Source organism: Bidens hawaiensis, unplaced genomic scaffold, assembly GCF_021521415.1.
Source record: "Bidens hawaiensis isolate Kalapana, Puna unplaced genomic scaffold, B.hawaiensis_p1.1 tig00000888_1, whole genome shotgun sequence".
In the NCBI taxonomy this organism is placed as follows: domain Eukaryota; kingdom Viridiplantae; phylum Streptophyta; class Magnoliopsida; order Asterales; family Asteraceae; genus Bidens; species Bidens hawaiensis.
In genome coordinates this window covers 2287619-2303733 of record NW_027491051.1, presented here as the reverse complement: position 1 = coordinate 2303733, position 16115 = coordinate 2287619, and the positions used below count along the sequence as shown (strand labels likewise).

The 16115-nt window shown below is 35.1% G+C and overlaps 2 protein-coding genes and 1 pseudogene across 3 annotated transcripts; 2 read left to right on the top strand and 1 right to left on the bottom strand.

Moving 5' to 3' along the window:
- The first annotated feature begins 627 nt into the window (after window positions 1–627).
- LOC143544010 (uncharacterized) lies at window positions 628–1366 on the top strand. Its single transcript, XM_077036196.1, has one exon. It carries the CDS (start codon window positions 813–815, stop codon window positions 1305–1307), a length of 495 nt encoding a protein of 164 aa, XP_076892311.1. The 5' UTR covers window positions 628–812; the 3' UTR covers window positions 1308–1366.
- A 3186-nt stretch (window positions 1367–4552) lies between these two features.
- Window positions 4553–8757, top strand: LOC143543643 (F-box protein At5g39450 pseudogene; annotated as a pseudogene). Its single transcript, XR_013137114.1, has 2 exons — window positions 4553–6381; window positions 8022–8757. The product of XR_013137114.1 is annotated as an F-box protein At5g39450 pseudogene (transcript).
- An 819-nt stretch (window positions 8758–9576) lies between these two features.
- On the bottom strand, window positions 9577–15312 carry LOC143544384 (ferrochelatase-2, chloroplastic-like). The gene is made up of 10 exons (XM_077036505.1): window positions 15074–15312; window positions 13303–13633; window positions 12348–12491; window positions 12154–12255; window positions 11973–12076; window positions 11759–11885; window positions 11390–11542; window positions 10867–10967; window positions 10588–10789; window positions 9577–10014 (listed from the first exon to the last, which is right to left on the bottom strand). The coding sequence occupies exons 1-10, from the start codon at window positions 15157–15159 to the stop codon at window positions 9778–9780; spliced, it is 1587 nt and encodes a 528-aa protein (XP_076892620.1). The 5' UTR covers window positions 15160–15312; the 3' UTR covers window positions 9577–9777.
- Between the last annotated feature and the right edge of the window lie 803 nt (window positions 15313–16115).

The following is a 16115-nucleotide window of genomic DNA, read 5'->3' as shown; positions in this document are numbered from 1 at the left end:
GGACCTACCTCTTCATTATTGGTTCAGAAAACTAACCAATATCACAAGTAACGAGGCAAGGATCTCTAATTCACTCATCCCGCTCAAGTTTTAACTTACTATTTCTATTAATGATCCAATATCACATGTAACGAGGCAAGGATCTCTAATTCACTCATCCCGCTCAAGTTTTAACTTGCTATTTCTATTAATGATCCAATGTTACAAGAATGACAAATTAAATAAAAAATGAATTCATTTATAATCCGCTTGATATATAACCTCGTCTCTACACTTTCAAATCACCTATCAAGTCGTACACACCGCTACTTGCACAAAAATTCTCGTTTTTTAAAATTTAATATATATGAGTATGATTTTACGGTAACCGCTTTTTATTACAAGCTTAAGTTGTAATAAAAGTTTTCTATCATTTGATAAATCATGCTTGTAAAATTGGGATCCCTATGAAATGCATCAAATAATTAGTTTGAAATAATTGGTTTAATAATAGATGGATAATATGACAAAATGGTGGGTGTTATTGTTAAAATCAAAATTCCATTAGTCAAATCAAAACATTTGTTTTATTAAATATGAAATCAGATTTTTTTAAGGTTTTTAATACTCTTAACTTTTCCTCATTGGTAGATAACACTTTTAACTTTTGATTTTTCGTCTACCACTCCCAACTTTCATCATATTTTCTTATACCACTCATCGTCTAAAGGAACACTAACCTCGTTAATGTTTTGGACTAAAAATGTCATTCAAATTATTTGAGGGGGTAAAACAGAAATTTTATTTTTATTCAAATTATTCCGGTAGCCTACATGATTACTCGTTCTATCAAATCCACAAACCCTAGGTCATCCAATAATAATAATAATAATAATAATAAGTCACCGGCCATACACAAATCTCCGGTATTCGACTGTGATTGCTTCGACTGTTACACTAACTACTGGTTCCGGTGGGACACGTCAGCTAACCGTGAGCTAATTCATCAAGTTATCGAAGCGTTTGAAGAAAACCTTACCAGTAGTGAACATGAACATGTTAACTGCCGCGACGGCCGGAAACCTAAGAAGCTGAGTCACCGGAAGCTCGCCGGAAAAGCCTTAACTCTGCCGCCAGAGGTTTCATTTTCGGTTTCGCCGCCGTATGACGTCGCATTAACTGAAGAATTTGGGGAGGAGTCGCCGCCATCGCCTCTGTTGCTGGAGACGGATGAGACGGCGGTGGTTAGAGGTTCTCCGGTGAGAAAGGTGGTGGCGGACGTGAAAGGGTTGTTTAATTGGCGTTTATGGGGAATTTGGAGTCCGTGATATTAATAATAATATTATGGGGAAATGAAATAGGAAATAATCATAAAGATAAACATTAATCCGGTGAGGATTGCTGCCGGAATAATTTGAATATTAAAACTAAAATTTCTGTTTTACCCCCTCAAATAATTCGAATGACATTTTTAGTCCAAAACATTAACGAGGTTAGTGTTTCTTTAGACAGGGAGTGGTATAAGAAAAAATGGTGAAAGTTGGGAGTAGTAGGCGACAAATCGAAAGTTGGAAGTGTTATCTACCAATAAGGGAAAGTTGAGAGATTAAAAACCAATATCCCTTTTTTTAAAACGCATAAAATATTATTTTTGAATGACCAATGAATAAAAGTTCCAGGGTATTGTTAACAATTTGTTGTGTATGTGTAACTAGTTGTGCATTGATGATGTGTTTAGTAACGATAACAGTTTTCAGGTTTAAATCTAAGTTTGTAAGTAAGTTGTTTATGGTTTGAATGTGTCGATTAACACACATGAATGTGCATAATGACTAATTAGTGGTAAGTTGGATGAGTTTGACCATAAAACCTGTACTAAATTGGTTTATGTTTGAAGCTAACAACATACGATATGAGTTGTGACATGTACATCAAGTTTGTACGAAGAGCGTGTTACATCACGTGGTGAATAATGATCATTTGACTTTGCAAATGATTACATTAGTTATTTCTTTGTCAATCAAAATACATTATATAGGCCATATGATTTTCCCATTTTTGAGCTCATGTGACCATTTCCATCTATCATACGACTTATATGACCGTTTGTCATCTTATACGACCATTATGATATGCCTAACTAACGTGTTAGCGGTGTTATATTTACTTAAAACCTTTGTTGTTACCCATCATCCACTCGTGTCACATCAAACCTTTTCTTTTTTTTTCTTTTTATCTTTCTCATTTAGATATCGATATCTATATTTATTGTTAGTAGTTTAGCAAACTTTATAAAGCTTATATAAAAAAGAAAATTTGTTTTTTAAAAAGTAGCCGTGTGTCTTTAAAATGCTAATCGTTACGACTTTATATAAAAGACGAGTTTTTAGAATTTGTGTTCTTAGAATTTAAGTGCCCAAATGAAAGATTTATATTACTAACGAAACCCATATATCAAATTAAAACATATAATGTGTCAATGATGCAAAAGGCAACTTGTCAAGTTTAGTTCTTAGACTATTGCAACAAAAGTTAGGTATTTATACTCTTTGGCGCTCAACTTTAGTTACAAATTTTGGTTTATTGGAATTTTGTCACAAAAGTTTCATATTTATACTTTTTAACTTTTCAACTTTAATTTCGCATATCCATTTTTTTGACTCTTTAACTATGGTAATAAATCTTTTGCTTCTTCAACTTACAATTTTTACCTTTTGGCCATTTACTTTGGTAATAAAGCATTTGCCACAAAACTTTTACCATAATGGTTCGATCCGATACTGAACTGCCGCGTATCTACCACAATGCGGTAGTTTTTGAACATGTAATGCATTTAATTCGCTCCGCCGCAATGCACGGATAAAAATGCATTTTTTATGTTAAATGGCATAGATCAAAGGTAGTTGATACCCTTTGTTTATTGACAAGGTATATATTAAATTTAATCAAAGTAATGATATCATTAATAAAGATCAATTTTTAGACAAGTTCAATCAAGCAAGTATCTAATTTTAGAACAAACTACGTTATATTAATTATACTTAAAAGATACTAAAAGAGAATAGATCTAAGACTAAATATAGCAAATGGTGCTGCATTAATTAATTATACTTAAAACACAACAAAAGAGAAGAGAGAAGAGATCTAACATAAATTAAAATGACATGACATTTTAAAGATAGATTAAATCACTTTTCACTTGTTTTAATATGAGTGGGATAGAGTTAAATGGATTAAACCATTTCCTTTGAATGAGATGGAATGAAAAAAAGAAAAATGAGTGATGTGATACTTATGAGAAGTTAAGAGTGATTATAATATATACACAAGGACCTAATGCTTCAAGAGTCACCCGTTAGGATTTCATTTTATATGAAGTAGAAAGAAGACGACCTTAATTTTTCACCGGACATCATGTTGGTTTTGTAAGCTATTTATTCACTCTCTGTTTTGTTTTGTAAATTTAAAAGACACATTTGTAGAAAACTAATTATTCATGAAGTATAAAAAATATCTTCTTACTTTTTTAATATATAAGATGTAGTTTTAAACAACCAACTTATAAAGCTTCTGCTTTTTAGAGTAACCCAATGGCAAATGACGATCATATGTCCCACGATGATAGACAAGCCGGATAGCCTAAAGTCCACTATCTTCTATTTTAAAAAAACCAAACCACCTGATATCCTACTATAGTAATTCCTAATTAAGATCAGTTTTAAAATATTTCCTAATTAAAATCAGTTTTAAACTTGAGACCTTTGTGTCCATCATTCGATATTATGAATTTTCACTTTTCACTCAATACCAATTGAGTTGAGATAAATCTTATTGCCAATATATAATATGATATAATAAAAGATTAAAAAAGTGAGTGATATATAATGTGGAAAAATGGTGTTGACCTGGGTGGGTGTGCCTAGGAATTGGTTTCAACTTTCTACATACACACACAGCTTCAACATTGGCTGCTGTGGTGTGGTGTGGTGTGGTGTGGTGTGGCTCATATCAGTTTTACAAACCCCATCAAACCATTTTATTTTACACAAAAAAGAAAGAATGATTGATAATTTCTATGCTTAGTTAGTTTTTTGTCTTGTTTCAACACACACCCACACACACCTTGTCTTTTATTGCTCACTTGCATCCATGAAGATCACCTCCTATCCTACTGATTCTTGATTCATCTGCAAAATTCATGTACCCACCCTCTTCAGGTAACTCCAATTACACCTTTCTTGATGCAAAGTTTCAAGATTCTTTGAATTCATCCATACCCATCTTCACCTTTTCAAGAAAGATGTCAAATTGGCCAATCTTTCTCACTGTAGATGCCAAAAGATAAGATTTTGAAGCATACCCATTTCAATATTCTTCATAAAGATTCTAATTTCATGATTTTGGTGCCCAATTTTAACCTTTTTGGCGATCAAGAATTTTGGGGTATCATCAGTTTCGACCCTTGTGGCTGCTGATGATCAAGAATTTGCTGTATGTTGATGATTAAGACACAAATTACGTCAATTTGATTCATATTATGCAGTCTGATAATAATAATAATAATAATAATAATAATAATAATAATAATAATAATAATAATAATAATAGTAATAATACTTTATGTGGCTCAAAGCAGCTGCTAGCTTTGCCTGATGACATATTCGCGGTTGTCACGCGATCTCTAAGCCCAAAAGATGTTTTTAATCTCGTGGTTTGTTGCAAAAACCTTTATTTTCATACTTCTGATAAGGTTTGGTTGACACTGTGTGAGGTACTTGGAGTGATTCCACGTAAAGATCTTATCGAGTGGCGAAAAGGGGTTAGTTCCTATAAAGCCCTTTGTCGGTTTCTCGTTTATGTACAACCGTTGATAGGAATTTGGGTCCACCAAAACCCTGAATTAGGTAATGTAGTTTATGTCATGCCTGGTTTCATATCACTTGTGGGATGCAGAATTATCCCACAAGAACTCGGGCCTTTAGGGATTGAAGAAGGCCCGATTCTGTGGTCTCCCGTGTTTGAAATCTTGGGTAACGTTGACGGGTCATCCGTGTTTATATTTCACGGAAGAGAGCGCGATAATAACTATATGTATCCCGGTTCCATTAAAGGTATAGACAGAAACTGCAATGTGTTATTACTTGAAGTGGAACCAAGACAGCAACGAGACAGAGGTAAATTGGTCCATAGCAAAAGTTTCGCTAACCCGACTCATGTCGATAAAGAGTTCTCTAGAAAGATTTGCCCGTCGGATCGTGGTCTTTCAATGTCACAAAGATTGCAGGGTAGTGTGGTTTCTAAACCGTCTGTCTCGTTCAGTCGCTTATCTTTTTGTGACCGAAAGAAGCTTCTAGAGGTCGTCACAAGTCAAATACGCGTTAAAGTGTCGCCATCTGGAGATGGCTTATGTTTTCCTTGCTTAGAAAATGAGGATTTTGGTAAGCTGAGCGAAAGGCGTGTGCGACTTATGCAAATGTATGATAACGGGTCGAGTAATGATCCTACACAATCAGATTTGAGTGAAATTAGGAAGCTTTTTGAGAATTCTCAGCTTCATAGAGACGTGTATCGATCACAAGGTTCAAGAAAGAAATCACTTTCGGGGTATTTTAGAGAGAGTTTCAAGAATATTGTTGGGAAATCAAGTCATGAACTTTCAAAAAGCTCATCAAGTGATGGAAGCAATAAACAAGCACAGTTTCAAGATTTTTTAAGATCTGGTGATACAATTGGAATAACATTACACGCTTCAACTGCAAGATTTTCTTCTTATAGAGCATGGCCCAATATGCACGATAGTCAGTTCGGTCTATACAAGTTGACCGAACAGAAACCGCTGACCGGTCAAGAACACGCGGGTTTATGGGCAGGGACTTTCGGTTGGCCACCTGGGAAGCCGTCGGCTGACAAACCCGGAAAAGCGTTGTTCTTTTTGTTGTTGTCATATGAAGAATCTCAAGGTCAACGCCACCTCATCGGGACTAAAATCTTAGAAGGGACCCACTATGTTTTGCACCCGAACGGGTCAGCTATGTTTATAGTGAATATTAACGAGCCTTCGGATGAAACGTTCCCGTGGGGTTGTGATGGTGATGGTGGTTCGGGTTTTCTTGATTTGAAAGAGGTGTTTAGTGGTGAGGGTATTGCAAACGGGTATGGGTTTAGGTATCCAGGTTCTAAACCGGGCTCGTTGTTTGTGTTTGAAGACGGGATGCTTGTGTTCACATGGAAGGAGTCGAGAGCTGCGTTGACTTTGCAACGGATCAACTTGAGGGATCTTTTGAAGAAAGGTGAAAGGGTGTCCCCTCTTCCGCCAATTGCTAATTTTGCATATTTGACTAAGTCGTATTCAAATGTTTATGCGGGATTCTCGAACGCGTTGAATCACATGACATCAACTAGGTATGTGTTTTTGTTATGATAATGCTTTTTATATTTGTTTTTGTGTTTATGGTAGTGAAATGCTTGGTTTGAATATGATGCATTGATGTGGGCTGTGAAAATTGTGACATTTCGATATGAAAAGTGTAAAAAAGAAACATATGAAGAGTTAAGAGTAGAAAAAGGTAACCATATTTTTTTGCCCAAAAATCTTGAACTATAAAAATCTGTTCACTTTCTGCAACATCAATTCTAAACCGTTCCAAGTTACAAGGTTAAAAGAATGAAATTTGACAGTTGATATTTGAATACATTTGCCCATGAGTTCTTTTGATATGATACTGCATCGAATGCTTCCTCTGCTTTCAGTAAAAATCCCAAATATGATCGAGGCACTCTTTCTCTTATAGCGCTCTTTCCTTCCCTTCGAGCTAGCCGGAATCAATCCATTTCTTTTGTCTGTAAGAGAAAAGGCGCTTATTCCTTGAAATAGGAGCGCAGCGGAGTCATGAACAAACAAGAATAGCCACTTCCTTTACAAAATACGAGTCCAAAGGCAAGGTAAGAATAAGAAAGGGTTTAGCTAATGGAGATATTAACTCTTCCGGGAACCAGTAACGCGTAAACCATGTCAAACCGAGACCGATCAATATCCGAACGGAACGGATTCGAACTTCTCCTAGAATAGTTTCCGGTGCGAAATGAAATTCATAGGATATATTTATGATCCGAATATAAATGATACGGATAAAAACATTCAGAGTTGGAGTGGTCATGACAATTACAGTAATGTTGATCTTTCTTTTGGCGTCAAGGACATTCGGAATTTCATCTCTGATGATACTTTTTTAGTTAAAGAGAATAATGGGGACATTTATTCTATATATTTTGATATTGAAAATCAAATTTTTGAGATTGACAATGATCCTTCTTTTTGTAGTGAACTAGCAAGTTCTTTTTATCGGAATTCGATTAGCTTTTCGGGAAATTTCCAAACGAACAATTTCAACGAAATCTTTCAATTTCTTATTTTACTATGTTCAACTCTATGTATTCCTCTATCCGTAGAGTACATTGAATGTAAAATTGAAATTGAACTAAAGTTGGTTACTTTTCTGAAAATGAAATGTGACAGTTAACATCCGGCTACCTTTGACCATGCTGTCTTCTTTTTATATGGCGCTGACCATGTTGGCTTCTTGAAACTGAAATTGAAACCAAAGTTGGTTACTTTTTAGAAAAAATGAAACGTGACAGTTGACATTCGGTACCTTCGACCATGCTGACCTTTTGAAATAGATATTGAATCAAAGTTGATTACTTTTAAAAAAAGTTAGACATGACAGTTGACCTTTGGTTACCTTTGACCATGTTGACTTCTTTTGATATGCCACGGATGTTGACTTCTTGAAATAGAAATAGAACTAAAGTTGGTTGTTTTCTTAATTTTTATGAAGTGAACCCTTTCATAAGCAATCTTTAAGTTGTAAGACATGTTATAAGCTTATCAAAGTGAAGAAATCTTGAAGCTTTATTTAGAAGTAGACTTTTATAGCGAAGAGTGGGCCCACATATTTCATTAGTGGAATGACTGAAGTCCAAGGAAATCAAAAAATTATGGTCAATTTGCATTTATCTTATAAGTATATCTATTGGTTTAGGGGCTTTTTCGAGGAAGGAGTTGAAGAAACGAGTGGAGTTATAGCCACTAGAAAGTCGGTGTCAGGGATTCGTATTGGAAGAATATAGGAGTCGTTCGTTCGTTCGTTTTTTATATTTTATATGCTAAAGTTATATGTAATAACACGTGAGTTATTAAGTTTGCATTTTTCACTGTAATGCCCTTTGCAGCTTTCATTTCATCCTTAGTTTACTTGATAACTTTTGATGCTAAATTTGTAAATTGACTACATATTTCAAAATAAGATGATGAATCCATGTATGCATTTTGGCAGGACGGATCGTTCATAAGACCGATAATGCCACGTGGACCGATCGTACGATTATGGAGCTTCTTCTGCATGGTTAATTTAAGGTAATATTGTATGTATGTATTGCATGAAGGCTGCTCATACAACTATACGACATATGACCAAATATGGTTTGTCGATCCAAAAGATTTTAATAAACCCGAGTGTGCGTGTTGTTAAATAAGCACATTGGTAATAAAACGGGTCAAACAGGTTGAATCCGATATTGTTTTATGATTGTAATGTGCAGATACATGTTGCAAGGAAACTGCAAGTTCCTTGATGATTGCATTCTAGTATTGCTGTGTTTTGTAATGGTTAAAATGGGCAAATAGCCATCATAGTTGGTTTGGGGCCCCTTTGCCACTCATATAATATAATGTCTAAATCATAGACTCTAGCTGTTGCCGAGCTGGCAGAACTTGTGCCTGCATTTTTTTTTGTATGTAATATATATTTCGGTTTGTCAACCAACCCTCAAGATTTTTGACGCCGACTTCCGGATTTTTGAACTTAGAAAAAATGAATCTAAGCATCTCGCATTTGAATAACAATTATCCTTTCTAAATGGCTGTTGTATTCTCTTTTTGTGGTGATGATTACCTAGCTCTTAGTTTTACCCCTTGCAATGACGATTAACCATTATTTCTGTGGCCGCCTGATTTGGATGTCGAGTTCAAAGACATCTTAGTAGCGAAAATAATATTGTCTAATATAAGAGAACATATCTGAGTTTATTTTCTTATGATAAATAGATCATGTAATTTTTTATTGATCACTTGAGAAATGAGGAATTCAAGAATGTTAGCAGCCACAATTAACTATAACTGTAACACTCGCCATGGTTAACTTAATGAAAGAAAATTGTACATTATTTATTTTTAATATTTTTAGAGATGTCTAGCTAAAAATCTTATTTAAAATAACCAGTGAGAAAAAAATATTGCTAAAGAAAGAAAGTGCAACGCGTATTTTCTTTCCATGGTCATCAATCATGTATCTTGAGCTGACACTCGTATATATGAACTAGTTTCTTAAATATGGATAGGTATTGTGTAATGTCTTGCCAAACATGTCAAATTCTCGCTAGAAAGAACGTTTCGAAATGTCAAATTCTCACTAGAGCGTACCAAAACGTGTTTTTTATGTTAAATATCACTATTTTATAGGACAAATAACACAACTATGGGCCACTTTTTTATATTAACATGCAATGCATTACTAAAGTAAAATGTATACATTTATTCATAAAATATCAGTTGAACAAAAGGGCACCGACATGCCAAAATGTGAGGTGGGAACTGGTATGGTGTAGTAGATTCAATAATTACAAGTAACAACAACATTAACATATGTAATGATAGAATCAATCCCCTTTACAAAATTACAAAATTAGTCTTTTAATCCCACCCCCAATCTATTATATTTGACTTCAACAATCTGCATATCAGGGGAACACTGGTAACTGCAATGGCAGCACGCCCCATTGATGAAGAAATCCTTCGCCGGTGCTCACTTCCAAGAACAGCAACACGATCACTGCCAGCATTGCCGCCCGTCCATTCCATGTTTCTGCACTTTTTGTAAAACCCCATTCCCAAACCGTCACTGGGGCCGGGAGTTCCCTCCGTTGTGAATCATATGTTGCCAAAAGCTCCTCTACACTCCCAAGTGGAACCAGTGACTGCACAAAACAATATAACCATGATTCAATACTTTCGACTCGTTTACTTATGGTTAGAGGTCTAAATGAGCCTAGCTGCTTGTGAGCTAATCGAGATCAGCTTGTTAAAAACTCGAGTCCAACCTTTCATATACCAAACCGAAACCAAATTAACCGACAGAACCAAACCAAAATAACTGACCCACATTATTAAGCAGCAAATAAGTTTTGTTGGCTTTTTTAAAAAACGAAAACCACAGTTCGTTTCAGTTACACCTCGTTACAAAACCAAACCAGGAAATTTGTTCGAATGTTTGGTTAACAAAAACTTTGGCCCAAATTCACTATTTTGGGCCAAAGTTTCAGGCTCACACATTTTAAGCCTAAATGTAAAACTGAAAACCAATCGGCTTCCTAAAACCAGAAAACTAAAATTTCATTTTGGTTCAGTTTGAGCCCAAAACCGACCCTGCACATCACTACTTATTAGTGTTGATTTGGGTACCTCAAACGGACTGAAAGTGGTCAATCATAATTAGCACATCAATTATATACAAATAATACAAATTAAAAAACTAGATAAAAGGTATTTACCTGTCTAGCTTCAAGATTAGACACAGCCATAGCTCCAACATACGGGAGGCTTTCAATAACCGCATCCGCTAAATCTCTAATAAAAGTCGGTTCACAGCCTAACGCAGGAACCCTTCCCCACACCACTATACCCGATTCTAACGCCAATTCTTTGTACTCCACATCGATTTCTTCCAATGTTTCAATATGTTCACTCACAAAACTGCCATTGAATTGAAAAGTTAGTAAATTACAATAATGCCCCTTTGGTGTCGGTAGCATGTTAAATAATCAAAATACCTTATGGGTACGGCTAGAAGACTCTTGACACCTTTCTGACCGAGTTCAATTATCGTTTGGTCTGTGTACGGTTTCAACCATTCCACCGGTCCCACTCTACTCTGCATCAACACAAAATCAAAACTATTAGAATATAGACATTAAGGTTAAAAGTCCGAGTTAAATACGGTTTTAGTCCCTATGGTTTGACTCAAATAACTCTTTTAGTCCATCAGTTTAAATTTGACTTTTTTAGTCCGAAAGTTTCATTTTCTTGTATCAATTAAAGTCCAGCCCACTAACCCCATCCAAATTTTCTCTTGACTTTCTATCAAAAAACCAAAATTCCTTTGGATTATTTATGTTACTAAGTCAAATAATAATAAAGTATATTAATAGCATAAGTACAATCTGTTAAGAATGTGTGAGTTTTTATATAAAATATATACATTGCAATATAAAATATAGAGTAAATTACACTTTTGAAAACATCCAAGAGAATATTATTGCGCAAGAAATATGAAACTTATACAGGTTGGGTTACCTGATAAGCTAAAGTGTATGGATTATTAATCTTTCTTCTCTCTAATTCCTCCATTATCAAATCAACACATTCTTCCATCTCGGCCTTGTATGGGTCACCGGCTTCTTCCACGTATGCAAGTGGGACCCCGTGAGCACTAAAGAAGATCATCACCTATTATCATTTTACACAAAAATGTTAAATATATATACATTATTACTAAGCCATTATTATTATTATTAGGGTTTAGTTGTCTTTAGCCCATTGCAATTACAGTATTCAGATATTATATACTAGTCTCTTTTACAAAATACTTTAGGATAAATGAAAATGAACATTTTGAGAAAAATAATCCATATATAGAAAGAGCAAAACCGGAAAAAGAAGTACCTTTTCGGGATTATTGAAATTTTTGAGCTCGTTTTCGATTAAACCAGCCATGGATTTTATGTATCCCTCGCGTTGGTACCAAGAAGGTATCACCGTGTGTTGCATGTTAACAAGGTATTCATCCTCCCTACAAATTTAAAAAAACAATAATAATAAATATGTTTTCAGACAACACATGATACTATTTTTTAACATAATATGGCCCATTAATCACCTAAAAATACTTTCAAGAAGTCTAAGGCTTGAACCACTTGTTGAAATTGAGAATTGAGGATAAAGAGGAAGCACAACCAGCTTGTTAACGCTATCTTTCTTTATCTATAATTTACCAAAACATAATTAACTAATTGGAAATTATATTATTCTTTTAATTGGAAACAAAATAACTTACATACCTGCTCGATTGCTTCTTCAGTGAACGGGTGCCAGTATCGCATACCAACATAAACCTCAGCCGGGACATTCTTTTCATAAAGTGCCTTCCTAAGTTCACTAGCCTATATAAAACATATCATGTAAGTAATTTAATATATGAGATGAAAAATGGTTAAAGTTTATTGATAATAATTAGATATTAAACATGTCATGCCTGTGCATCAGTTATTTGGCGAAGAGGGGACCCGCCGCCGATTGAAGCATACCCTTCCTTGCTCTTGGGTGCTCTAGCAACCGATATAAATTGTGCCAAAGGCTTTTGAAGAAACCGAAACAGTCTTGGTAGTCGAATGATATCCTGTTTACAAAACAATCATAAAGTCCAAAAAACGATAATTTAAATGTATATGTGGCAAGATGGGATGTTGTCATGCACAATGCGCATGAGGGTAAAAATGTCTTTTTTAGTAGTCTGCACATGATTTGTCCACCTGCCCTTAAGAAAGAAGTTAAGAAAATACAAAAACCTAAATCCCTCACCTAAATTAAAAATGTCATTTTCAGTTCTCTGCCTTTTGTTATTCGTGGTAGTCAAACAAGTTTTGGAGCTAACTTGTGGTGGTCAAAGGGTAATTAACAAAGGCCAAAAGGTTGTTAATGGTGATCAAACTGTTGTTGGACAGTGGTCAAACATTTGTGCAACTGCTGATGTTTTTTTAATGATATTTCAAACTTTTTAACATTCCTTATACATCAAAACTTCAAGAGTAAATGGCCAAATTAGTCTCAACTCTCATGTGCATCGTCTTAGGGTTGTGAGAAAAAAACTGAAAGCTGAATCATATCAGTGACTGGAAAAAACTGAACCGAATTGTGAATTCGATTCCACAAATCTTGCGTATACGGATAACTGAACCAAATTCAATCAAATAAACCGAATAATAATGGGTTTGATCGGATAACCGAACCAAATAAACCGGTGGAATCAGTTGGATTTGGTTCGGTAATTCGGTTAGACACATTTCTTAGTCGGATCAGTTCGGTTTTCATTTAGGGCCAAAAAAATCTGAAAACCGATATCTGAACCGATGAATACCCCTACGTCGTGCATGACAGTCTTTTTAAACTGTCATTCAATCCACGTGAAACATCCAATAATATAAGCATACCGGGTCTGCAAAAAGATTGAACAAAAACGGTTGCACGTCATCGAGCGTCTCAGGACCTCCAAGGTTTAGCAACAGCACTCCTATTTTTCCATCATTGACAAATGAAGCCGGTGTTTGTGTATCTTGCGTACTAGATGTCACTAATGCCCTTAATGGCATTGAATCTTTGTTGACTTGTTGTTTTAACAATAAAGACTGTTTTTGAGACCATTCTAACGTACGTTTACGCTTATAAACGTTAATAGACAAGTTCCCAACATCGGATGAGGCCTCCATTTGCAGCACAACATTGGACGCCACTTCATTAGAGCAATTTACTCGCGGTAATATTCTGTCAAATATCAATTCAATAAACCATTCATTTATTCGCCCAGCTTTGTGGTGCGCGCATATAATGTATATATGTGTGAACCCTCGGGTGGGCAAAAGTGAAATTGCACAAATTTTGACGTTATTTTACTAATCTTGTGAAAATAACGTCAAAAGTGGCGGAAGGTTAATCAGGCATCATGTGGTGGCGTTGATAGCCGAAAGACAAAGGTACATGCACCAATCGGCGATGGTTGAGTGTTATGTGCCTTATGTCCAAGGCTTGATGCAAAACTACTATCGAGCCGGGGGTCTCACCGGAAGCAGCCTCTCTATTCCTAAAGGGTAGAGGTAAGACTGTCTACATCTTACCCTCCTCAGACCCTACCATAGCTTTGTTATTGGTGGGATATACTGAGTACGATGATGATGATGATGATGATTCATTTATTATTACAAGTTATTGACTTTACTGATTTTAGTCAACAAGATTCATCAAAATTACAAATTTATTCAATAGTCTAACATCATCATCATCGTACTCAGTATATCCCGCCAATAGCAAAGCTATGGTAGGGTTTGAGGAGGGTAAGATGTAGGCAACCTTACCTCTACCCCATAGGGATAGAGAGGCTGCTTCCGGTGAGACCCCCGGCTCGATAGTAGTTTTGCATCAAGCCTTGGACATAAGGCACATAACACTCAATCATCGGGACACCGGCTGATCGGTGCATGTACCCTTGTCTTTCGGCTATCAACGCCACCACATGATGCCTGATTAACCTTCCGCCGCTTTTAACGTTATTTTCACAAGATTAGTAAAATAACGTCAAAATTAGTGCAATTTCACTTTTGCCCACCCGAGGGTTCATACATTAATCCTTCTAGCATCTATATCTATAATCTTTATTGAAAACCTAAAATGTTTTGCCAGTTGTCACTCCCACATTAATCCTCACAATTTAATACCAATATATTTGTTAACGGATACCTATTAGATACTAATTTGAAGGGCGAAAATAACTAAATAAATACTAAAATTGTTTTGAACACTGTTTTACAAGTCGGTCTCTTAACAAAGTATGATAAACGTATTGTTTTATGTATTTCGCTTAATTATTAAAAATTATTTTTTTCATCAATTTCCCGTCAAGCTAGTACTAATATAATTACCAACAAAACCCATGAATCTTGATCATTATCTTGAAATTTTCTTAACAACATACTAACCCCTAAAGCAATCAAATTGATGAATACAAGAACAAGAACACAATCAAGAACCAAACTTTAAGCAAGACCCAGATGCAAAAACATAAAAAAAAAAAAAGACAAATCTGGATCAAGACTGAAATATAACAAAAACCCAGATGCATAAAGCCTAACCCAACAAAAGAAGCAAAACCCATTTGGGAATCGTACAAAATAAAGAAGAAATAGGGCAAAATAAAGAAAGAAGAGTTACAGATGGGTCTTGTGATGGAAACGTGGAGAAGAAGGAGAAGGTGGGCATGGAGCTTGAATCCTGATGTTCATGGATTGATGGTTCATACTTGAAATTGAAAGCCAGACAAAAAAAGAGTATATTATATTATAGTATATGTGTTGGTGATATTAGGGTTTTGGATTAGGGTATGAAATATATTTGTGAATTAGAATTTTGGGGGAGAAAAGAGTGAGCTGATAATTATACACCCAGCTGAGCTCCACTTTATGTATTTGCTCCTCCTCATATACTGCCACCTGTACAAACTTATTATCCATTTATTTCTTATTTTTATTATTATTGTACTGTTTCTTCTTCTATATATTTCCCTTTCAATACATATTCAATAAGAAAAACAGAAATAAAAAATATCCACTTAATACGTTTAAAAGTTACCTTTCGTTAAGATCAAAATGGTACCGCGTACCCATACCAAGGCGAGCATTTTAATACCAGTATCAAGCATCTAAGAAAGTTATGATCGGTACCGATACCCGTATCTATCAAATTTTTGCATATGCTATCGGTAATATTACCAAGTTTTTAGAAAATTCGGCATCGAAAAGTTTTAAATCGCTCTTCGGTTATGTCGAATGAATACACATAACCCGATCCCATTTAAAAAAAAAGTGTTGACTTAATATAACCCACATTAATAAGCAGCTAAAGGGGAAACAAAATCCAAAACTAAATCACCAAAATTATTCTAGCTTCAAGATACCTAGTAGAATACCATAAAAATGAATAATTAAGAACGTCTTAGAATATAATCCCATTTATTTAGGTATGTAGCGAAGATCATATTGTACTTATAATAATAACATCCATAATCAATCTTCTTTCTTTACTATTGGTAATATATTATCGATCCAAAAAGCCAAGTCTTAAGGAGTCACAGACAAAGGAAAGGTGACCTCAAGCCAACGAACCGTTGCATTCCAAATCTGAATAACCACCTTATAATCTCCAAACATATGTTCAGCTACTCAAGCGTCTTAGTTTGTCTCAAGCAAAACAAACA

Bases quoted from the DNA above. Each gene is read 5' to 3' on its own strand.
- LOC143544010 (XM_077036196.1), top strand. From the start codon at position 813: ATGATTACTCGTTCTATCAAATCCACAAACCCTAGGTCATCCAATAAT.
- LOC143544384 (XM_077036505.1), bottom strand. From the start codon at position 15,159: ATGAACCATCAATCCATGAACATCAGGATTCAAGCTCCATGCCCACCT. The intron at 12,256-12,347 runs GCATGACATGTT...TGTTTTATATAG, and splicing joins GCCAAATAACTGATGCACAG to GCTAGTGAACTTAGGAAGGC. The intron at 10,790-10,866 runs GTATTTTGATTA...ATTCAATGGCAG, and splicing joins CTTCTAGCCGTACCCATAAG to TTTTGTGAGTGAACATATTG.